At 40.3% G+C, this 25,252-nt stretch overlaps 1 protein-coding gene and 1 long non-coding RNA gene across 8 annotated transcripts in view; one reads left to right on the top strand and one right to left on the bottom strand.

Annotated features, from left to right (window-relative positions):
• MCTP1 (multiple C2 and transmembrane domain containing 1) overlaps nt 1–25,252 on the top strand; it is a gene marked incomplete at both ends in the record, with an annotated part of 313,509 nt that overhangs the window by 50,469 nt on the left and 237,788 nt on the right. For 5 of the 7 annotated variants that reach the window (XM_084504205.1, XM_084504202.1, XM_084504201.1 and 2 more), the window contains one exon: nt 18,193–18,338. The exons of the other annotated variants lie outside the window; for them this stretch is intronic. In XM_084504205.1, the coding sequence (XP_084360331.1) occupies nt 18,219–18,338 (120 nt within the window). Of the gene's footprint in view, nt 1–18,192; nt 18,339–25,252 lie in introns of those variants that run through there. 7 annotated transcript variants of the gene reach the window in all.
• Nucleotides 1,737–25,178, bottom strand: LOC311427137. The gene is made up of 2 exons (XR_014687218.1): nt 25,056–25,178; nt 1,737–2,073 (listed from the first exon to the last, which is right to left on the bottom strand). It is a non-coding gene; the product is annotated as an uncharacterized lncRNA (long non-coding RNA).

Genomic DNA, 25,252 nt, shown 5'->3' with positions numbered 1-25,252 from the left:
TAAAAGTGGTCTTCCACCAATGGCGTGCTGAATCCATCACTGGGCTCAGGATATACTAATTCGTTATGCTTTTGCATCTCCTTGCAGGTCCTGGATGCTTTCTCTAAGACCCATTTTTTGCCAGCAGTGTGAGTTAATCAATTTGAGCTGCTGCAAAGTGAATCAGTTTCACTTAGTGACCACAAAATTGCTTGATCTAATGGAGGGGAAGAAAACCAGCCTTGAGAGAGATTGAGAGAGATCTCAGATGACCTCAGTCTGACGATTAGGGCATTGAGGTGGGTGGCACTGGGTGTTTTTAGGTCCCAGCTCCCAGTTAGGCACAACAGGATTTATTCAAACTCGTCTCAGCTACATTGTAAGATGGTCCTGGTGCTGGGATATTGTATGTAGAGCGGGCATGTTGCCACCCTCTGGTTGCTTTCTCTGTGGCCCTGAAGGGGAGGTGCACACCAAGCATTCCTGCCCCATGGCTTTGCTTGGGGGCTCTGGGTGAGGAGGTGCTTTCTGTACAAGTAATGCCAGGTTTGGACAAGGGCCATAGTTTTCAAAAGCTCCTCTGTGGTGTGACATCTCTGGAAGATGTTACTAGCCGAAATTAAAATGTGGATGTTCACCTATGTTTGACTGGCATTTCACCAGAGATGCTGAGAGTCTTGGTGGTTCTGTCAGTCCTGTACAGAAGTTCCTCCAAATTGAGCTGTGTGTCTCATGAAATTTCTTCAGTGATAGGTTTTAAGACATGACCTTGAGTGAAAAGGCTGACAAGAATATTATATGATAAATGGGAAAAATATATATTTCTTCCTTTGGTTCAGCTGAGAATATTGCAGAAAGACTTGTGACACAAAGAGAAAGATTTGGCGGGAATATCAATAGCATCAAATTCCAGAATCTATAACACACCAGTATAACAAAAGTGTAAGTGCCTGTAGAGGGATGTGTGAGATGCACAGGTCACACCTGGTTTACATAGCCCCCCTCACACAGGGATTTGCTTAGGCATTGTCATCTTTTGTTTGTGTCAGGAATTTGAAATGACCCCGTCCTATGAAAGAAAGATTTTCAAATACTTGATGTCTGCAATCTTCCTGCAACTATTTCTCCTCACTTTTTGTGCTAAATAGCAATAAAAAATCCTTGTATTTCTGACCCAATTCTAACAGTGTTTATTTTTGTAGTCTGCAGTGTGGCATGCATTGCCTTTAGTATCCTATCACTTGCTTCTAAATAACTGTAGTCTGTTTAGGTGTGCTGCTCTAGTATCTGACATTTTCAATATAGTTTTTGCCATGCAGTCAATATTCTGCTAAACCAAAGGGGTCTGCATAGTTAATCATGTGTATTTTTGAAAAAAGGAGAACTTGGGAGTCTTAAAATTGAGGGCATAATATTTTTATGCATAAAATGCTGTGAATTATTTGTAAAAATTAAACAACCTTTCTCTCCCTTGTAATCTAGCAGCAGCATTAGCATGTGTTCAGGCAATATGCAAAGTTTATTCCAGAGCCTTTCCAGCCAGGAGCCTCCATGCCTTTGATAACCTGGGATCCCTCTTGCTCCTGAGCACTAATATTCTGTTGTTCAGTCTCACTGATTCTTTCCTTGCCCCTCTTCTCTGCCCACATGTGTTGGATTTTGTTTGCATTCAGTAGGATTTGTCATCCTCTGCTTGTACTTTCTGAGTTGGTGCACATTATTTCGAGTGTGGGCTATCTGAATGAAAATACAGTAAATGGTAAATGCACACTTATATTTGATACTTGCTTAATATACACAATTAATATTTTTAGCGTTCTCCTCACCTCGTGTTTTACTTTTATATCTGCTGAGGGGAGGAAAGAAAAGGGAGGAAAAGTTGTGTTGACAGAGAAATGTTCTGCCCCCCTGTGGTCCTAGATTGTGAGACATGGAAATTGAAGACCTCCACTTTCAGAATGGCCTTGTCCTGCGGCTGCTGTGAACCTGGAGATTCACTTCAGGTAAAAAGCGCCTCCCAGTCTGCAGCTGTACAGAGACTTGGTTTAGGTTGACTTCTCTGTGTTTCTTACTTTTCCTCCTCGAATGGTTGATCTAGACAGAAGAAACACAGATGAAATGGAGCGATATCATTTTAGCAGGCAATTGAAGAAAAACTAATTAGCATTTTAATTGTTTTGAATTTTAAGTGGCTTCTGCTTATTCACCATGGGTTGAAGAACTCCCTTCTATGCCTGACCTAATTTTATTAATTACTATTCTTAGTGTAGACTGCTTCTGTTATCTGGAATTAATTTTTGTGTAAGGTTAGATCCTCATCTGGTGTAAATGGGTGTACCTCTGTGATATACAAGGCATCAGATAATCAGTGCAGTGCACACCCGCTCAGGATTTGGCCTAGGTTTGGTGTAATTTGGTCATGCTCTCAGGGTACAGGTACTGTAAGCAGGGTGGATGCCTTTAATTCTGCAAGTTAAGAGTTACTACCCGAGGAGTCCCTTTGCAGCAAGCATTTAAACTCATTAAATGTGTCTTGGTTTGACTGCAGAGTTCTCCAGGGACAGATGGGCCTGCTGCATGCATGTCGGGAAGCATTGCGGTCTGAGCAGCCCCAGGGAATGTCTCTGCCTGAAATGACTGGGGACCTAAAAAGAGCGTGGGTGCTTGAGTCAGAGGCATGCTCCTGTGCAGGAAGAGATCAAAGACAGTGCGAGTAAACATGAACCTATCACCTGGCAATTAGGAAGGTGGATGCTAATACTTCTCTAATTTGTTTTGTCTATTTTCTTTTCTTTTTATTTTTTTTTCCCCTAAGGCATGCTTAATATAGACTTACGCAAGTTGAGAATTGTTTTGGGGGAGATTTTGGGTCAGTTGATTCTTTTTTTTTTCCAGGATATTTAAATTTTTAGGAGACTAGACAAAAGTAAATGGAGACTGTGTTGAAAGAAAACTTTGATTGCAGGAAATAGCTGTCTTATCATTTTGATATTGGTTTACAAGACAGGTGAAAGAAACATTTGTATGTGAAGTTGTGTATGTTACACAAAATAAGGTGTTTTTGTTTGTTTTACAACATCACTGAAGTGCAGTATTCAGAATTGATGCGTAGGTGTGATAGCAGATGCATACATAGCCAATTAGTATTCAAAGCTATCGTATAATTAGTCACAGGCTTTTCCATGCATGCTTATTCCTATGTTAATGCTAGAGACTTGTCCACTTCATTTACTCAAAATTAAAATGTGTTCATTCAAAAAAGAAAAAAGATATACTCCATCCAACTTTCAAAATTGTCATTATCACTGTTACAGTGAAAAGTGAGACCTAATTTGTAAAATTCCTTGTAAACATGGGTAATCCTTGATAACTTTTCTTACAGATTTGATTAGGTTGTGATACATGTGATGGTTATTATTATTTTTTCCTGTGTGCATATTATCTAGAAGATGACATTTTAAGTAACAAATCCAATGCAGTTTAATCTTTGCCATTAAATGAACCTTGTGGTGTCATGGATGAATAGTTTTCTTTTCTAAAATATTTTGCTGAAGGCAACCTGTTTAACTTGTCATTTTAATGTGTTTTGGCTTGGTGTTTGGAAAAGGTTGATAAACCCTACATTTGTAATAAACCCTACATTTTCTTTTCTTCTGCTGCACTGGAAGGAGCACTTCCTTGTGGAAGGTTGTGCATTTGCATGAAGCATTTTTTTTCCTTTAATTATCCAGTTTCTCAAACTTTTACATGTTTTTTTTTGTTGTTGTTGTTGTTGTTTTTTTTTTGTATTACATTTTATTGGAGAAAACATGTTGCTATTTGCATTATTTAGACTGAGATTGCTTCTTTTACCTATGTCATGAATAGCAGTATTATGTCAATTTTATTTTATTTTATTTGTGTGTGTGTGTGTTTTTGTGCTACATAGTATTTGTAGCACCAGCCAGATTCTGGCAGAAAAACAGTAAAAAAAAAAAACTGAATTTGTTGATCTATTGTTGTTTCAAGAGTTGGTTAGGGTACCTCAAAAAACCCGTCTTCATGCCTTTGTAGCCCCTGAGGCCGCTGCCAGTAGCATGCAGCCCCACTGGTGTCGTGTAGTGCCCATTTCATGCCGTTTGTAGGATTTTCTATGGATGAGGATGCATCCATGGCGATGGTGCTTGTCACTTTGGAGTGCCAGAAGTGTGCACGCGTAGTCTCAGGTGAGCAAGGAGGGCTCCTTTTCTGCTCCCATTTTTGTCCAGCATGAGTGCCAGAAGCTCTCCTGCTCACCTCTCTCCATGCCCATGCTTTGTTCCCTCTGTGCTGAGGTCCTCTTCATGCTGCTGGGGAGGTTCCTTATCTAGCGAGCCCAAGGCAGAGAGTGAGATGGATTCAAGGAGATCTCCATCACCTGCATATTTTCCTAGAGGCACTCTTGCATCCTTGGCAGACAGAATTTGGCCTGAAGAAGCAGCCTTTATGTCGGTTGCTGCTATTTAACTTTAACAGGGGAAAAGATTGCTCTGTTCTTGGTAAGAATTTGTGCTGCTGCTAATAATACTATACACAGAGGAAGCCAAACTTTTTGATGTGAGGATTTTTCTGTAGGACTGGCAGGGATGAAGGGATTTAACAGGAACTATTTACTAACTATTACTGGAAAACATTGAACAATAATAAATAATTCCATGCTGCAATTTTTGTACAAAACATAGAACTTTCAAGAGAAGTTTCAGTTGGAAATATAGCCATGGATATCCATGGAAATTAGGAATAAAACTGATTTATGATGTCTTTGAGTTGGAGTACCTTTAAGTGAGAATTTTATACAAGATAGAAGAACAATAAATAGGGCAGACCAAAGCTACTATATATTGAATAGCAGAAGGTATGTATCATGAGGTTCTTTTTGTCCTATAGCTTATGAGAATTTGTTCTGTAGGCTGCACACTTCAACTATCTCAATACATAGAATTCAAAATGATTGCATTTTTAGGTCAGAGCTCAACTGCGGAGTTAGATTAATCTCCCTAATTTATTCCTTTGTGAACGTTCATTACAAAGCTTTAGGAAAAGTCTTTGACTTGTAAGGAAGAGATGAACTAAAAATATCGGAGATGTAGTTCAATTTCTTGTAGATAACTTGCGCTAGGTAGGAGTTGTACAGATTTTTTTTCCAATTCCATAATTACTTAAGCGTCATGAATTTCATGTGGCTTCACTGTGCCTCCAGTTAAAATGTTCTTTTGTTCCTCAAAGCCTCAGAGTCCTGGGTTTTGAAGGAGTTTGGTGCTCTTCTGCAAGTGTTTTTCCAGGCAGGTGTGCACAGGCTTTCCAGCTGGCTTCCTGGGAGTAGTGCTATTGATGAAATGAAGTCTTGTGGTGGATGATTTCTTTTCCCTTCCTTTTGTTTAAAACTTGAACAGTGTGTTTAAAACCAAACAAAAACAAAAACCTTATTTTTGTGGAAGTTAGAATGTCTGATAAATTATGCAGACTTAACTGAAAACCGAAGTGAGGTAAGCTGTGTGCTGAAGTTGCAGAGGCACTGAAATTCTGTCTACCTACATATGTTGCTTCCTGGTTATATCTAGTGGATAACTACCTATGTAACTATTTAAAATGCATATATTTTTAATGTTTTTTCTTTACACTGATGATACTAAATACTGAATGTGGCAATAGTATGTCAGTAGAGTTTTGAGGAGAAGGGACTTGAAAAATCTTTTCATTGTGAGCGATGAAATACTGAGCAGTATCAGGTAAATGTTGCACATAAGTAAATATCTCAGAACTTCAATACATCACTTTAAGATAATTTTATATGGCTAATGTGGTGGTAACAGATGTACCAGACAAAATGAAAAATAAGTAAAACCTGTTTTTAAGGAGAACTTTTATTTTGAAGTACTTTAATTTCTCCAGGGCAAGTATTTTCAGAGTACCTACCCCATTTATGCACAGAGACAGCAACTGACTCTGAAACCAGCAACCTTTTTACCTTGGACCAAGAATATGATTGTATCAAAAAGCCACAAGTGTTGTGATACATCAAAAGAGAACTGATTTTATATGCAGTATGCCAAGCATATGCATGCAATGTTTGATAAATTTCAGAATGTTTAATGCCAAATTTAAAGAACATATCACATAGAAGTGCTGTTTTCCTTACAGCATACACACTTATTATTCCCAGTGACAGTGTGAAGCCTGTTTAGGCATGCAGTACTTTTTAAAGGTGTGGGTCATGTAAGTTTTGACGTCCATGTCTTAACAATTCAGTGGGAGACCTGGTTTCGAGAAGTATTCAGCACCTTGTATTACAAACGGAGCTGATAAGGGCCCTGAAGTTTGAAAAATCCAGCTCCTTATTTAAGCTCTGAAATGCAGACAAGTCCACCTCAGGCATTCATTTGAAAAACACCAGTTCTCCTGTATAATTTATAGTCATTGTTCATTGTTAGGCTGTACTTCTGCTGAGAAAAAAAAGGATTCTTGGAAAATCCTGTAGCTGATCCAAAAGATGCTTTGCTGCCTTGCAATTTTAATCTGAAAAGATAAATTGACAGTCCATGGTGCTAGCAGTGGTTGCAGAGTGATTTTATATATAAACATGTATTTTTCTTGTAATGTGACTAGTGGTTTAATGAAAGAGCAAAACAGTAATGGAGAAAAATGAGGACTTTTCTCAACAGATTGGCTCACTAGCTTCAGATAATCATAAGCTTTAGTCAGTTACTGGCAACCTTTGCGTTCTGTATGTGAAGGAAGACTCTGTTACATGGGAAATACCTTTGGAGCGGTTGCTCCAGCTGCCTATTAAATACATTGCACAGAAGAAGAGAAGTCTGGTGGCAGGAAGGTGACACAGAACAAGGGGTTGCAGAGTCACGTCCAGGACATGCAGCACCCACTTGTGCACATGGAGCTGCTGGCTTGCTATGGCCCTGGCGAGACTGGGTCTGTAAAGCATCACTTGCAGAGCTCCTTCTTGGAGCCAGCACCTGGGGAGGACGATAGCACAGATAGTAATAAAAAGGGTAACAAGGTAATGTTGCATCCCTTCACACAGGCTTCCATTAGCGCCTGGGATGCTGTCTGTGGGAGCTACAGGGCTTTTTTTTTTTTTTTTTAATCTCATAAGAATAAGTGGCACAAGAAAGCCAGTCCATTACTTGTTCCTGTGGCTGCACAAGAGGGATGCTAACACACCAGAGACCGAGTTACCTTTGTGGCTATGGCCAGTGCTTGGGGCAGGGGTATCTCCTCCCTGTGCCTTTCCTCCTGCCCTCCTCTGCAGCAGCAGGACCACGCAGGGAGAGTGCTCTTGTGCTGTGTGGCATCACACGTGGCACAATTGCCCAGTGCTAAAGTTCTCACAGTATGACGAGTGTTTCTTCAGAGCTGTCTGCATCTGCAGCACCTCAGGGGATTATTTCAGAATGAAAAAGAGAACCCACGTTCAAAATCTTTGGGAGTTCCCACTTTGCGCAATCCGTTCTGGCTGCTCTAAGGCCTGACATGCTTTTTAAGCATTTTATTTTGTTTACCACAGGGGCTGAACGGTTTCCTTCCTGCTCGCTGGTCAGAGTTGCCTCACGGCACTGACTGCCCTGAGGTGGGATGTAGTCTTCTGGACCACATCTGATTTTTGCATGGGAAGTTTTGAAAAGGGCCTCATGTGGAAAAGGGATTGGATAGGGGCTGGGTGTAGAAGAGGAAAAGGCAGAGAAGGAAAGAGCCAAAAGGAATTATTCTTGAGTTTCTTCCCTCTAGATTTGTTGGTATGTTCTCAGCTCTTTGCCCCTTCCCTGGGATGCCTGCCTACAGCACGGGATAAGAAACTGATTTTGATAAGAAATGAGATGGCACAGGCATCTCTGTAGGAGGCTAGAATAGAATTTTACATGGTTCTAGTAGTATGCTCTGATTAAAAAAGCTGTAAGGTAACCAAATCCTCATTACAGTTTTTAACCCTTTTTTTTTTTTTTTTTTTTTTTGATACTATCCCCATTTTGCAGGAACCCATATCCAGATTTACAAAACTACCTCTATTAACCCAGACTTCTGTCTGTGCCTCTCGGTTACTTCAGGCCTTCAGAATTCAAGTCCTGCTGTGTGATGTTGCTGCCACGGGATCAAGCGGCTGGGACAACAATTCCTGCTGACCCTGGTGAATTCCTCACACGCAGGGCACCTCAGCCTTTAAGTCTGCATTGTAAGAGAAGTTTGCAGGTGAATAGGCAGCTCCTGGTTTGCCGAGGCCTTTCCTTGAGCTGGAAATCAAGCTGTAAGACTGCTTTGAGGAACAGCACAGCTGGCGTGGCTGGCCACGAGCTGTGAAGTTAACAAGTGGTGTGAAGCTATCTGCAAGTCCTTGGTCATCCTGACCCTGTAGCACATTCTGCTTGCCAGTCAGAACCTGGCCTTAAAATTTCCTTCACATGCAGAAGCCATTTTTGCACAAATTTGCATTTTCTGGGGGTGCTGTTTACATGGATGTTACTGGCCTGTGGTCTAGCCACTTTGTATGTGCATGCAGGGTGAGTTGTTAAAGACGTCCTGAGGAACACACCTTTACAGTGCTCATGGGCTGGGAATTGTCAGGTTCCTTACAAAAACGGAGCATACCTTCTTAGACACATAATATAAACCAAGTCACAAAAGTAGAGGTGCTTTTCAGAAGACCAGATGAATTGGATATAAAGACGATTACCTAGAAACATGCAGACCAAAAGTGTTGTTCTGTGAGGACGTAGATTTAGACTTACTTAACCTCTTTACTTTACTTACTTTACTTACTTTATTTAACCTCTGCATACATTGAGAGTGCTCGAAGAACTAACTGAGGGGGGGGTAAAGTAGGGGGGAAGTAATCATGCACTGCTTGTGTAGTGCAGTGTTGTGCAGCCATCCTAGGGCATTTAAGAATGACTCATGCTTTTTTTGCAGGCATAGAAACTGAGAGTGAAACAGATGTTTTGTTTGGGATGCATTCTGAGGCTTTTTTTTTGGACTTTCAGGAAGCATTCATTTCACCATTCTCATTTCATTTCAGAATCAAAAGCATTACAGTTTTAATAAACATGTTTTTCTTAATTTATTTTTTTTAAAGACTCTTCTTAACCTAAGGTTTAATATTTCACTGTGATGTATTGATTCTAGAATGACTGAAGAAACGCTGAGAATATTATGAGATCTTTGCAATCATTAAATACACCAACATTAATGAAGGATTAGATCATACAGTGGTATAAAACTATTGCATATGATTATGTTAGAAGTGTCTGAGAAAACACAAGCCTGTTATGTTCCGTATTTGTTTAGTTCTTGAGTGTTGATTTTTCTTATTTGTTTATTGCTTTGTATGTTTTTGTTGTTGTTGTTGTTGTAATTCACTGTTAGCTGGTGGTTGGTTTATATATGTTGACTGATTTATCTTAAAGCATGAAATGACTTTTTTTGGAAAGCAAACAGGAGGAAAGCTAAACCTGACCTATTCACATTGAAGTGATTTATGGGGGAAAATGAAATAAATGTTCAACTTTTTTTTTTTTTTTTTTTAAATAATGCAAAGATCACAGTGCAGACATACATAACAATAATGTGAGCCACAAGGAAACACAAACCATAGAGGGATACTTTTTATTTATGCTATCCCAGCATTAAGGGAAATGTTGTACGGCTGTTTATTACATAGCCTGTATTTTATCACTGTGCTGGCTGAGTTCTTTTGGTACTTAGTGCTGTGCAGATAACACAAATAAATGTGTGGGCCTGTATACATATCAAGTATAATGTTTCTTATCATTGCACACTTAGTATATCGTCTACACATACACCATAAATTGACGACTTGTAAATATGTAGGCTGTGGTAAGCCAGAATAGTGGTCACCACAGAAATGAGAGCCCAGATTTTTGCTATAAGACTTTAAGCTTCAGGATTTTTATTTATTCATAAGTTTTTAATAACAGGTGTCATGCAAACCTTTCCTTAGGTCTGAATGGCTGTCCATTGCTTGGGGCCTTGTGGGTTAGGTCAATGGGTCTGGTGTTAGTTGGATAAGACTCTGTTTGTTACTTTATAAAGGCTCCTAAGCAACTCCCTGTGTCCCCTGGTTTTGCTGGACAAAGTAAGAGCATAACAGACAGTATCTTAGTTTATAATTTCAGGCTAGCCATGCTAGCCATTACTCTTCCCAAAACTTTTTTGGCTGTCACCTTTTCTCTTTGTTTCTGTAATCTTGCTTCTGCCATAGACATGCAACTCTGTGCAAATCAGTTCCCTGCTTCTATATTTGTGTTCAACCTAGTCATGTGGAATTTGTCATCAGTCCCTAGTACTGTGTTTTTCACAGTGTTTTTCACAGTTCTGGCTAACAAATATCTAACTCCTATATCATTTAACTAGATTAAGCATTGCTGTCACTTCTGCAGCTTCACCAAGGCTTATGCCTGCATGTAGATCATGCCCCGCTGAGACCATGCATCATTCAGCATGGCATTAGCATATGCTTGGAAAGGCAGGGAATGCTCAACAAAAAAAGTACCCTAAAGAAAAAAAAAAAAAAAACAAAAAAAAAACAAAAACAAACAAACAAACAAAAAAACCTACTTCTATAAATGGAAAAATCACAGTGAATTTACAAGCAGTTACACTGTTGGAAAATGCAGCCAGCGAGGTTACTAGAGCACATTTTATTTTACACTAGCAATGGGCTGAAGATGTTTTCATGGGTCAGTTAATGTAGGTCAGTTAACAGCCACTTATTAAGCCACAGCAAGTCAAAAATACGTAGTTGCACTGTCTGTGCATCTGTGAGAAGAGAGAGGGCAGAACTGCTGAGCTGGCAGCTTTGCCTCCTCATCCTGAGGAGGGAGAATGCTGGTCGAGCAGCGGGCAGCATGGAGCGGGAGGACATCTCTGTACCGTGCTTGCAGAGCAGCCTGCAGAATGGCTGCAGGCCTTTTGTGGTGGAAGTGGGTGTCCTCTGTATCTGAGAATCCACACAAAGTGCTGCTTCTGCTGTGTTATTACGGATGTCTGAGTTAATGTCATATCTGTGTAAGCAGATGGTAAGAGGCTAGAGGCACCAGGGATAACTTGCTTTAATAGAGAGGTGGAGCTGCTCACCTTAGTGGCTGATGCAAACACCTGGTTCTTTTCCTCCCCCTCACTCCCAATGATTGTCCAGAAACTTCATGCAATGAATAACAATTGAATATTTTAGATCTTAAAACCTTTAGAAACTACTAGATGGTGGTGTGCATTAAGGCCCAGGGCTGAATGCAAGAAATGTTGTTGTTTGTAGTGATCAATTGTTTAGCTGAAGATTTTGGGGATAACTCAAGCTTCCAAGGTGGTGACTTTTCTGTTGTTGTTATTTTTGTGAGGTTGGTTGCAGCCATCATTTTATTTTTGAATGCTTTCATTTATTTTCCATCAGCTTTCTCTTTGCTGCTTGCTGAATATAAGAAGGGTTGGAAAAAGTTGTGGGTACAGTAAAATGAAAACTGAATTTCTCAGCCTACTTCATGTGATCTCTTTTCTAGCCTTCAAAGACTTACCTTTTGGTGTATATTTTAGAGGTGTATTTCACCTAGTAAGTTCTAGCATGGTTTGAGGAAAGGCCTATGAGTATCCTAGTTTGCATTGTGCCTGTGATACAAAGCTGTTTTGCTTTTTTGTGCAGACTCATTTGGAACCACAAAGAAATTGCAGGCAAGGAATGTTGTTTTTTAAAAATAAACGTAAACCTTAAACTTTTCTTCAGACATAATAATGTACAATTTCTGTAGCTATCTGTAGTGCCTGATACTGGGCTTCCTCTAGCGAGTCAAGATGTTTGTATTATTGTCTTCCTTTCAGGGTTAAGATGGTTTGCAGGCCTTCAGCCATTAACAGATTTTTCACACAGTAGAAAAAGGATGATAATGCCATGTTTCTTATTTTAGTTGATACCAGTTGGCCATGAGCAATTTTTTGTGTATCCTAATTGAAACTGGCAAAATAGATATCTTAATGAGCCAGGTCAGCTGGAGGAGCTGATTAGGTCATGTTGCTCTTTCTGGATTAAGCTGTTTGTTCTATAAAATATGTGTTTTTGCCAGCGGTTTCAAGCAATGCTACCTGACCTGTAAATTCAGAGGTATTTTCACTTCAGGTTCACTAGCTATAAGTCTGGAGGGGATGTTTTTTTCCTTTTACTTTGCAGGGAGTGTTTGTGTGTGTATATATATATATATATATATATATATATGTAGTATGTATATACCTTGCCTGTGTTTGCAGAGTAATGAAAATCACCATGGGACTGGCTGTAGTTGGTTGCTTTCTATAAATGCTGCTGCACTATTTCCAGCACTGTAAAATAATTGTTATGCTTTACAACGTGACACTTGACTGTGGCTGCCATACTCTCCACATTGGTACGTGGAGATCATGGAGGCTGTCAGTATTGTGTCCATGAGCATGCCTCATCTGCAGCCCAGCTATTTTTGTCTGGGTGGTATGGGTCCAAGGGGCCAACTCTTGCTTCAGTCTGTCCATCCATGGAAAAGCCAGGAAGGTGTCTTGGTTAATTCTTACACTACTCTTTAGACATGGTAAGGTGGGAACTGGCAAAATACCTGTTCTGTCTTAATCCAGATGGTGAATCTCTGAATCAGCAGAACAGGGTATCGGGCAGTTTGGTTCTGCTGGGAGTTGGAGGTGCAGGCATGGGTTGGGCAGCATGGCTCAGCCAGGTGAATCCAGAGGTGGCCATTACGGGATGAAAACATTCATTTACTGTGATGCTGTTCAGTGCAAGCTCATGTTTGAGATGGGAAAAAAGTCCTGCCTCCAAAAGGACCCTCTGAATGCTTGTGGGCATGGCTGTATGGCTGCTTATTCTGCAGTGGCAGTCATGCTGCCGAACTGATTGCTGTGAGCTCTCCTATTGCTAGCTGTGCTCTGCATGTCCCAGGAAAGGTATAGGAGCAGAGCTCCTGCATTACTTCAGTCTTAGCCTGCCACATCCATGTCTCCAGATAAATGAGACCTGTGGGGGACTGGGCTGCCTCTCTGCAGGTGCAGCCAGGGCTCAGCTGAGTGCCAGGACAGTACGTGACCTGTAGGGACAAAAGGGGAGAAATTTCTGAGGTACAAAATCTAGGGCACCCTCTGGGAATGGCAAGTCACAGGACTTGTCTTGTCACAAGTGTGGGACTGCCTTGGAGGGGGAACAGGACACAATAAATGGGGCAGCCTGAGAACTGCAGAGCGCTGCTTTTTTGCTGAGGTGGAAAAAAGCAGCGTTCACACCAATGTTATAGCAGGGCATTTGACATCGTCTTTTAGCTTGCTCACTAGTTTCAGGTTCGAGCTGTAGTTCCTCACTTTCCTCCAGGCTTCCCAAGCACATGGCACGTTTCTGGGTGTCAGCAGGGAGCAGTGGGGTGAAAGCTCCCCCTTCCCCTCTGAGCTGCGACTCCTTGCTGGGGTGGAAGTCTCAGGGCTGGCAGAGCACCCAATGCTCACACACCACCACTGCTGCTCCTGACATGGCCTGGACCCTCGTGGTGTTTAGCAGGGGCAGATTGCAGCTGGTGCTTTGCAGCGGTGAGGGCACTCCATGGTACAAAATGCATGGCAGAGCCCATGCTGAAAGTGCTGGCACTTGCTCACCTCAGTTAGCACACTTCTCTAGTGCAAAGCCATTGCAAATAACCAGCTCAATTCCAATGCCAAGCAGGTGTTAGCAGCGCTAGCCTTGCTTGCCCTGGGAAGAAGACGGATGTGGTTATCAGACATGGGAGAAAGTATCCAGCGGGTGACTTGCCAGGGCCAAGCGAGCAGGAATTGAAGACAAGAAGTCTGCTTTGCCGAGGAGTTGTAGCGACTCGTCCTTTTCCTGATAACTGCATACATCTGTGTGCACTTGTTTACCTTTGATTTTCCTCTCAGATTGCACCCAGCTGTACAGATGTCGCCCATGCTTTGCTGTTTATTCCCCTTGCCTGTCCAGATGGGAACATTGCCGAGAGCAAGCTTAGTTAAAAAAAACAAACCAGCAAAATCCTTGAGAACCCTTCTGGCTTTGACAGACTGCAGTTTGAACATATCCCACCTGTTTGTAGTAGCCATAGCATGCCAAACCTGTACAGTCTGGATTTTCAGGTAATTCAGGCATTTCTGGCTGTATGTGAGTTTTCTGTTCATTTCATTACAATTGCAAAGTTACGGGAATGGTGTTTATGAGTATGTACTATTAACCAAGGCAGGAGACAAAAGTGATTGTGATTTACTTTGTTTTTTAAAGTACTTTTTAACAAAGTAGCTGGTGCCGTTAAGGAAAGTTAGACATAGGTCTCCATGGTGCAAACCAGAAAAAAGCAACACCCTCAACCACAAAACCAGAAAATGCACTGCAAGCGTGTGAGTGAACCACCATAAGGAAGCTGAAGATACTGCTTATGAAATCCAGCTAGAAAGATACCCATAGAGCAAGGAGGGTTCTCTCCTGCCCACCTTCCTGTCGACTGAAGGTGGGAGCACTGCCAGAGCTGTCACCGCTGCCTCCAGGCTTCTGTCACCTGTCTGTGCCCTGAGGGACAAGCAAAGGTGTGGATGGCAATGACAAAGTGCCAATGAGTGCCTTTTTTTGAAAGGATGAACCACTTTTTGGAGGCCAGACTGTGGGGTTCAGCAGCTCCCTTTGGTCATCCCTTGGTTCTTCTTGCCAAAGGACTTGGGCTCCCGTGCAAGGTTTAGCCTTGTCGTAGGGGCGCGCAGAGCAGGAATCCTACAGCAACACATGGTGACCTTTGCAAAGCAAGCCAATATTTATTAGTCAACCTGGCTGCAACACGTTCCGTTTTGGAGCCAGACATTAAAGAAGAAGCTTTGTCTGAGCTGGCAGCATTACCAGCATTACTTGGTGGGCACGGCCAGCATCTCGTCTGCCTCGGTTTATGTGGAGCAGCTGAATCCTCAGCAGCCAGAGACATGTCTCATGAACTCTTTTCACATGACCTTCCTTTACGTAGGTGACAAGTGATGACTGGGCAGCCCTGTGTTAAATGATTAATGCAGAAGACTATCCAGCTCATGCCAGCCTGGACCTGCTCTAGTGGGTGCTGCCCATAGCTGCCCCAGGGGAATAATTTTAACCCTTCTGTCACACAGCACATCAGTGTGTGGGCAAACTGAGTCAGATATGTACTTCATAAACGTAATTCTGAAATTTCCACATTCAGACTGGTTGTGTGTCAGCATTTGCCTACTGTTGAGCTCCATCTGGACAGTGAAGACTCTGCAGTTACTATTAATGACACTTATTTTCTTTTAGTATGGAAACTTGTAGTTAGCACTATTTAGCTAAATATCTAGTTGATGATCTCAGTAGCATCAAGACATGAGATTGGCTGATTGTGTGAACTGACTTTGGAAGTGATTTGGCATGCTGCTGTGCTCCCAGGAAAGCAAGAGATGTTCCTCATTTAGCAAGAATGTATTTTATTTTTTCCCCTTGTCCCCAGAAGGGGGGATTGTATTTGTATTCTGGTGGATTTGGTGGTGGTTGCCCAGAGAGGGCTGTTTGCTTGGATACTGCACCTCAGAAAAAGGGTTGCTGGACTCTTTTTGGCTATAGGGACCTCGTGAGGTGAAGGAGCAGACCAAAGCGATGCTCCTGTAGCTGTCTCTTGTCTGAGCTTCACATAAGGGTGAAACATTCTGCAGCAAAATTCTGGTTTGTAATATTAATAATAACAATAATAATAAATTTGTCTCTGCCAAAATTGGATTAAAATCTTGTGTTCTGCTCTGGCAGTGCTGAGCACTGGCTGGTGTGGAACAGTTGCTCTCAGTTCCTCTCCTGGACAGAGGAGTTCAGACAGTGTGGCATTGAGGGGAATTGCCTTTGATTCGCAGGAAGGCAGTGCAGGGAGGAGAGCTTCTCCTGGCTGTCTTTAAGAGTTTGAAGGAGAAAGCTAAAAATAAGATAAATTCATAACAAAAAGGGAAAAATGAAAGAATTTCGTAGCTTGACTTTAATTTCCACTGTGCTTGAGTAAGAAGCAGAAACCCACAGAACTGATGCCACCGATGAGTGAGACAGCTAATTTGACGCTGCGGGTTTATTTTGTGTTGTAGGACACCTAAATAAAGACATGAGATTGACTTCCCATGTACCACAATCTATTCAAGATCTAGGTGCAAGAAATAAATGAAGGAGTTTATAGAGAAGTAAGACAATGGTTGCTTTTTATTGAAGTGTCAACAGGAAGAATATATATATATATTTTAAATCAAATAGTGCCCTGTAGTACTGAAAAATAGATAAAATCAAATACCAGAAAGTTCTGTGGTACCCCCAGTGTTATGAATTATTAAATTTCTGGAGGAAATAGAGGAAAAAAAAAAAAAAAGGAGAAGACGTGTACTTTAAAATAAATTCCTACAAATAAGTGTGTGGTATGCTGATTGTCTTGTGAGCCCAAGAGGAAAAAATTATTTTAAATATCAGAGAGAGTAGGGTGGTGTTTTTTCTTTTCTTTCCCCAAGCATTTTCTTAAATGCTAGGAAGCAAAGTTATTACCACTTGATGTTGCTGAATTATTTAGATCTGCAAATACAAGGAAAAACACCTATTCTTAGATTTTAAGTTGTTTGGCTATTATGAAAGACGAAATAATAATTAAAAATTAAAACAAAAACAAAACACGGTAGCTTGAAATCTACTGAAAGCAAGAAGCCAGATATCACAGAGGCAGGAAAAAGTGTGTGCCCTAAAGTTCAGTGCATTATTTTAAATATGGTAACAATTCTGAGTGTACTCTCCCTCCATGACTTAAATTCATAAAAGCTGATACTGACATAACGTTAAACCTGTTGGAAGAAATTAGAGATGTTTTGCATGTGTATGTATATAAAAGTAAAGGATTTCAAACATGACTAGGCTTTTTGAATAAAATGTAAATTATTTTAGAATGTTGATATGCAAAATAATCTTTTCTTACTACTGATTTACTATGTTTTTTTGAACTCTAGAACAAATGGAAGGTAAAGTTTTTTGGGTTCTTCTACTAATGTTTTAAAAACCAAACAGACTAAAAACCCTCCACCTCCTCCACCAACCAAACCCACCACAACTAACAACAAACAGCAGGTATTCCAGCTGTCCCCTCATACTTATGCTTTTAAAAGGCATTTAAGACCTTGAAGTCTGGGACATGAAGCTGACCAACAAAACCAGCTGCTCTTAAACTGGGGGTACCTGTCAGATTTCCAGTACTGCTTCCCTTTGCCTAAATTACTATTTATATCAGCCCAGATCTATGTGAGTTGAGTCACTGTCTGTGAACACTTCCAAATGAATGCCAGTTAGGTCTGTGATCCTTGTGTTTTTGAAGATTTAATAAATATATATATATATATATAAAATATAATATTTTTAAAATGCCCCCTGTGCAGCTCATTCAGAAGGCGTGACAAGAGGTCCCAGTTCAGCAGATTTGACATCAGAGCATACCCAAAAGTGCTTTACTGATCTGTCCTGTAGAGCTCAGTGTCCCCCCTTTAATGACGAGGTGGTGGCCAGTAACCCTTCACCTGGTGGTGGCCGTGTGTATGCCTGTGCCGACAGAGGTGTAATTCTGGATCAGAAAATCAGAATTGTATTTGCCAAGGTTTCTTAGCTGTCTGCATCTTTGCATTTGGGTGAGCTGTTCTGGAAATAGATACTGCTTCAACCCGGCTCTGCAGGTCAAATTTTACTTTTTTTGTCATCTGGGCTAAGTAGAAATACAAACTGATTACCATGTATATGCTTGTTTATGAAGAGCTTTTTCAGGGGTGTTGTTCCCAGGCTAAATTTTTTTTTCTTATTATGTTTTATGTAAAGTATGTTTCAGATACTGTAAAAAATAATAACAATAAAAAAAAATGCAGGGAGCTTCTCACTGACTGTGAGACTGGGCTGCACCGTGTCCACGCTCTGTCTCCACACTGGGCATCTTGGCTCGCTGGCCAAGTTGAGCTTATTTGAAGGTCACAGCTGCTGTTGATCAGCCAGAACTTAACAACAAGTCAGATCTCTACTCGGACCGCAAATGGCAGAGCTTGTTCATGCTTTGGTCTCCAGAAAAACACTGCCTGAGCAGTGCTGTGTGTGTGTTTGTAAATTCCGATTCTGCAGGCTCCGGCTAATCTCCTTGTTTTGTGCAGCCTGCACAATAAAAAGCCTTCTCCCGGCTGCAGGTCCAACCATGGAGAGAAAAAGCTGCTTGCACACACCTTGTAAGAAGGTGTACGGACACATGCATGGGTCCAGAGGTGTCTGCGGGGTTCTGCAGAAACATACGAAGAAAGGCGCTTTGCTGAGAGCAGTAAGTGGTTGGAGTGGGTAAGCCAAAGGTAGCTCGATGTGCTTCAGGTCAGAGCCTGTGCAAGTGCCCTGCCTGCCTAGCACTGCATCGCTGCTCGCACGCTCTGCAAACAGGTTTAATTAGCAATTCCTTCCCTGCAGGCTGCCTTCTTTGTCTTTCGGTCTCTTCTCCTGCGCTCTTCCCATGGGGTGAGGAGTGGTGGTGCCCGTGTAGGTCCCACGAGCACTGTAAGACTCTTCTGGTAACAAAGAAGGGATGCCGAGGGTAGTCAGGGGGCTGATGGGCGTGCTGGGGAGCCTGGGCACTGTCACTCTCCAAAATCACTCAAGCATGTGGTATCTTTCTACTCACTTTTCTGTGATAACAGTATGCCTTACTGATCAGTGTCATAGTGATGAGTTAATTGCTAACCACCTATTTCTCTATCAATTATCACAGCTTCAGCAGTAAGGTCTGGGCTTGGGCTAACTAGCGTGAGTATTTCTGCTTGTTCTCTTGGCAGCTCATCCAGCTGAAGCTAAATTCAGCTCCCTCCTTGAGCTACCTGCTTTAATGCTAATGTGTGTTAAATCTCGGCCAGCTGCAGCCATGGAAAGGCAAAGCACACCTGCAGTGGAGCTCGAGCCAAGATTAGGAGACTTGATGCTGCTTTTGGAAAACTGTATTTTCTTGTTTAAATAACACTAAACACTGAACTTTGCAGTTATCTAAAATGCAGCGCACTAAAAATTTACTACGCCAGGTGCCTGTAGTGGAATAGTCTCACAATTATCATCTTTACTTAAATAAGGTAATTCCTCCACAGCAGAAGTTTAATTTCAGATTTTGACCTCAGGCTACTCATAAAAATAAATGACTCCAGCTCATACGTAATTTTGAGCATATAAGATGAGAGCTACACAAATGTGTATTCTGGTGCCAAACAATAGCAGGGCCTCGTTTCTCCACTCCCAGAAGTACTTTTGATCCTACAGATCCAAAACACAGCAGGTGTATTCTGAATCTCTGTTAAATACATAATTAATAAAGATAGTGAATTTCATTTAATTTCCATAGTTGATGTATAGTCATTCTCTGAAGGCAAATATTTTTATGCCTGTACTGCTTCAGAGAAATTTTGATTCTGCATTTTTAACATTACTTTGTAAGTAGTTTACATTAAACATAAATTCTATTTTGTATCTTTCAACAAATATGAATTGCTTTTCAGAAAGTGTGTGTGTTCAAATGTACAGCTTGTATTTCACATGTGTAATGACTTAGACTTTTTCAGACTTTTGGGAAAGAGGGTACTTCTGTTTATTTCAAGAGTAATGCAGTGGGATAAAAGCCTTTAAAACAATTCTTCAACAGAAGTTATTTACAAGACAAATTCTCCTAAAGAAACAGTAATACTCAGTTTTGGGAAGGAAGATAATCCTTCTATAATTTCTTATGTTGCAAGAATACCACAAAAATGTATATACTCGTCTTTGTGTTACTAATTTATAAATAATCTGTCATATCACAGAATTAGTTTCTGAAAGCAGATCTGTTCCAGATGCTGCCTGTTCATTTATGTTTATATTCTTTGTCTTGTAGCATGCCAAAGATACAGTCAGGATGATATTTGACTTTTTAAGTGTATTCTTCATCTGAGTTGACTGATTATATGATGCATTAGTTATCTCATAATTACACATACTTTACAATTTCAAAAATTCTGTCAGACAGTTGGAAACAACTAGAGCAAATGTTTGGCCAACTTCTAAGAATAAAGAACAAAATCTATGTGTTAGAAATGTAATATGCTTTGCTAGCAGTGATCCTACAGTTTCTATATCTCTCATACTTAATTTTAGAGACTTTTTTTCACAAGTTACAGGTTACAAATATTCTGTATGAAGCACCACTCAGTCTCCCTTGCCAGATGTTTTGGTGATTAGTGACAATGGGTGACTACAGTACCCTGTTGCTTATAGGGAGAGGCTCTATTTCTATTATGGCTTATATGGGCTTGTTCATTAGGAATTGTTAAAATCTCTGCTGCTGTGAAATCGGCTGTAATGTATTCACCAGTGGATTTATGAGTACATCCATTCCATGCAAACTTAGCAGCTAGGCAAATTCTTTGAGAGGTTTCTGGCCTTTCCAGGTGTGCCGCTTTCTTTTTTTTTTTTTTTTTTTTTTTTCCTCCCTTGAAATCCTTATAGAAATATGCATATGTATTGGTATGTTTGCATGCAGGTGTGTGAATAAAGTCTATCTTCATTTGCATACTTCCCTGTTAAAACAAAATGAACTTGAAGGCTGTCTGCTCTCCAGTTATACGGCACTCTAAATCCTTTATCCTCTCAGTGATGCCATCCATGTTTTCAGTAGCTATTTTCTGTGCCATGGTCAAACTCTGAATCTGAATTTCTTCTGTGCAATCAGCAATGGAAACCCTTTCTCAGGGAACCGAGGAGGAAGGTGTGCCACGAGCGAAACCACAAGAGCACTGAAATATCCCACCATCCTTCTCCTCCTGTTTTGGTGATGCCTCTGTGCAATGTAGGTAAAATGTAAAATGTGCAATGTAGGTAAAGCACTGGCTGTGCTTTGTCCATGTCTTGTGTCTCTTCAGCTGTGGCCATGTGAGGGCATTACCTTAAGGATCCAGGACAGACTTGCAGCAAATGCTTGCTTAACTTATCATTGCCTTATGTTAAGCGAGGGACAGGGAGAAGAGGTCAGCTTGCTGACTCTCAGAAACTGTGTGGATCTGGTAGGGATAAACTATGTCAGGTAGGCAGGTTTTAAATCAGAGTGTGATTTGCCAAAATCAAAACTTGGCAGTTTGTGTTCAGCAAGCAAACTCTGTGTTTATGTCTGGTAAGACACTTGCCAAGTGGGAAAATACTTGTACAGGCAAGATGCAGCAGTAGTAGGGATGAATGAATGTTTTCAGCTACCTCTTTACTTTTCTCTTTTGTTGGAAATAAAAAATGTTTTAGAGAGATAGGGGTCTGCTGGAAAGCTTACACATGTGAGGAAGGTGTTATTGTTTCGGTTGTATTTAGTGGCATCATTTATACAATAATTTTGAAAGAAACTATTATGTAAGCTATGCTTCTGCATCCTAATGATCTGTTTAACTAAACCTACTAAAAGTCTTTGAGAGAAAATAGGTATTTAAGAGCAATTACAGAGCAATTCTATATTGCCTGTCAGTTGAGAGTACATCACATTAGTAGTGATTATCATCAATTGCTTTTTTGAAAGAGAAAAAAATATTACCTGTATTATAAATGTAGTTCTTGAAAATATTTTGAACATGGTTTTCAGGTAAATATAAAGACACAAGTCAACAAATAGACTGTTCTTTGTAACCAAGGAAGAAAATATTAATATCACTCAGTAAACTGCAGCTGTAAGTCCTGTGGAAGAATATGGGACTACCACTGGTACTTTAATCTAACCTCTATTCTGTTATTGACATCCTCTGCTTCTAGCGAGTGAAAATATGTTTTGTAGTTGTTGTTGTTTTGTTTTTATTTATTTATTTTAATGGTAGTTACAATGACATTTTATAAGTGAATGACAGTGCTTTTTACTGGTAATGGTTTCATTTGGAATTGCCATATTGTAGCAGTAAATTAATAAGCACCAGTAATTAATTCGTACTGTTGTAAAGTTCTGTCTTGTCAAGTGCCAACAGTAAGCAGATGACAGAAGGCATTGCCTAACACACCATTGAAATCTTCAGTGAGTGTAAAGTGGTGTATACCTAAAAACCAGTGCCAGCTAGCTGCACGTGCTACCTGGTTTCTTCTATGCAGACAAGTTGTTTGATACCCAAATAGTTGTAGGATTTCAAGTTCTGTGAGTAAAAATGCTGACATCTTCTTCTTTGTTCCTTATTTCTTTTAAAAAATGGAAATAATTATAAGAATATCTGAAATAAAGATAGAAAGCTGTCTACAAAGTTGTCCTTAAAGTATTCTGACAAGACTATTAGATAAATTCATCTGGTTCATAAGAATGTACAGAAAGGTCTTTTGAACTAGTCAAAAGTACCTGAGGGATGAATAGATGAAAATCACTTGGTCCTTAAAATTTGCAAGCAAATTTCTTTCTACTTTTATGCTTATTCAACAAGAAGATTTTCTTTCCCTCTATATTTCTTTGGCTAGGGGAAGTAAGCACTGTTCCACATTTTAGGTTGTTACAAATGCCGTGCTTTGCCTTACATTTGTATAGATGTATGCATATTTGTATATATCTAACTTGATGAAAATTTTTAGAAACTCATGATGACCAGATTTAGTCAGTAGTGAACATGTACTTGTCTAGGTACCTATTGTGTTTCATTGCTTCAGCCTCTGGTTTGGTTATTTTTTGGTCTGCTATTTTAGTTTTTAGATTAATTTTTTGGTTGGATGATATTTGATGTCTTACTGTAACATCAGTGGTCTTGTGTGGATGGCCCAGTCACTGGGTGCTGCGTTTTCTGAGCAAATGTTGTACGGGTAGCATCCAGTCTCATTGGTAGGCTAAAGAAATTCCAATTTATATTCTCTCTAATTTTCATTTATGTCTGGTTATTTTCTTTGAGTCCTGCAGTCCTGACATAATGCTCTATACCTTGGTACAAATTTCACAACACTCAGTCCTCCATTCGTGCTGAGATAATCAGGGTTTATTGAATATTTTTCAAAAGACTGTGACTGGAGATGAGGTAATTTCTGGATTAATTCCAGAAACTCTTCCAGGGTTTGACTACTGCAGATTTTTACAAGATGTTGTAAAAATGGAGGTGCATGTTTATCTAGGTTTGAGCCTACCTTTTCTTGTTGGAGATTAAGATTTGTCAGCCATTCAATCTTATTGTTTCTAAGGTATTTTTCTTCTCCTTTATGTTCTATGTGCAGGAGGATCCATTCTATTATTATTACTATTTTTTTATTAAGCATGTGAAAGAAATACAAATGCAAACCTGTGTATATGACTCCCACGCACATTTCACACTGAGCACACACTACCCCTTTGGGTAGTTGCAGGCCCAAGTCTGGCTCACCTTTGCTTGTGTGGAGGGAGCTGTAAATTGAGTTATTCTTAATCAACAGCTTTAGTGTGAGGTCTAGATAAGTGTTAGCTGTAGTCATTTGATGAATTATGAAAAATGCTAATTAGGGCAACTGTGTGCAAAGAACCACAGTGGACTTTATTTGAATGTGTCGAAATGTGTGTACAACATGTAACATTGGAGTTCATAATTTGGTATTGATGGCCTGTAACATTTTCTACTGTGACTGTAAGAATATTTTCTCATTAGAGATCATAACTAATATGAGATCTGTAAGGTAATGTAGCTTGTTATAATTTCATTTTTGCCTGGGAGCAGAAGCTGGCCTAAATTATGTATGTTCAAGTGGCTGCTGAAACACAAAAATATAGATTGTTAAAGAGAAATCTATACGAGAATTAATGCTGGCAATGGCCAAATGTTGACACACAGTTCTCTTGGCATGTATTGTTATTCAAATGAGAATGAAAGAAACTTAGTGGCTTCCTATTACAAGTCTGGTATATTCAAGTACAGTAGATGCCAACCAAAGTCTGCAGCTGGTGCTTCTGTTGGCAGAGATCTAGTAGTATAGTTCAAGCATTTCAGGAAAGGAAGGGGTCTTTCATGCTTATGCTGGGGACAACTCTCAAAAATGCTGTTGAAGTGTGTAATCTTGTAGTTCAAGGTTCAGTCCCCTCCTTTTATATTTGCTGCATAAGGATGTACTTTGCAGATCTGTCTGCCACATGCCCGCATGCGGTGTACCGAAGCAACTCCAGACCAGCTTCACGAAGCGCTGCAATCAGGAGGAGGTCTGGGGTGACAGGTTTGGGGCCAGGAGAGGTGGGCAGCAGAGCCATGATACCTTGCTTTGGGGCTGGTGATCCTGTCCCAGAGTGGGAGATTTAAGGCATAGGTCTAGCCTTTGTCTTCTGTGCCTGTGACAGCATTAGAGGAAGCTGATCTAATAGTGCGCAATTATGTCTAAAGATTTTTTTCTGCACAGTATCATTAAAACTCATGTTAAAAATAGTCATGCACAAAAAAATAGTCATTTTCTAGCATCAGTGAACAGAAATATTTCAACAGAAGGTATCCAGGGCATCCCATTGAAGGCTTTTCAACACTTTATTTAGTGATTTAGAAATAAATTCGCTGTTAATGAAATTGGCAGACAACAGATTGTGGAAAGACATAGATGACAGTTTGAGTGACTTCACACAGTAGCCTCAAAAAAAAGAAAAAAAAAAGAAAAACAAACAAACAAACAAACAACAACAACAACAAATATCACTTCCCAAGCACAGTCAAAACTGGTACTTGTCTATACCCTGAGGAGTGAGGAGTGCAGATCTCACCTCTACAAAAGTGGTATAGAAACCTGGAAAGGAGAAATTATAAAAGGGATCTAGAGCAAGCAATTCAGGCAGAGCACCTAGTGTAACATCACAGCAAAATGAGCTGACGTGGCCTTGAGATTTATAAAACTGAAAATCATGACTGCAAGGAGAGTTGGTTTTAATTCTGAGTGAGGTACAGCTGAGAAGGACATCAGAACATTGCATGCTGCATCTGCGTTTTTAGGAACATGTTGAAAATTAGAGCCTTTGGGTTGTCAAAAAAATGATTTGCAGGCTGAGGAAAATGTCAAACAGAGAAAACCTTAAAGTTCAATATGCTTAGCTTACCTAAAAGAAGGTGGAGAATGATTTTAATCCAGGAGTATCTCAGCAGAGCAAAGAGGATCTCTTCAGTGGATTTTTTCCTGTAGGACTGCTCGTGGTGCAAGCAGGGGAAGGGAAGTCAGTGAGCAGGTGAGAGCCTGCTTCTGGAGCGTTACATAAAACTAGGCACGTCAATCAAGTGGTAAAGAAAGATCTCTGCT

Source organism: Aythya ferina (genome assembly GCF_964211825.1).
Source record: "Aythya ferina genome assembly, chromosome: Z".
Classification (NCBI taxonomy): Eukaryota; Metazoa; Chordata; class Aves; order Anseriformes; family Anatidae; genus Aythya; species Aythya ferina.
This window is presented reverse-complemented; position numbering and strand designations above follow the sequence as displayed.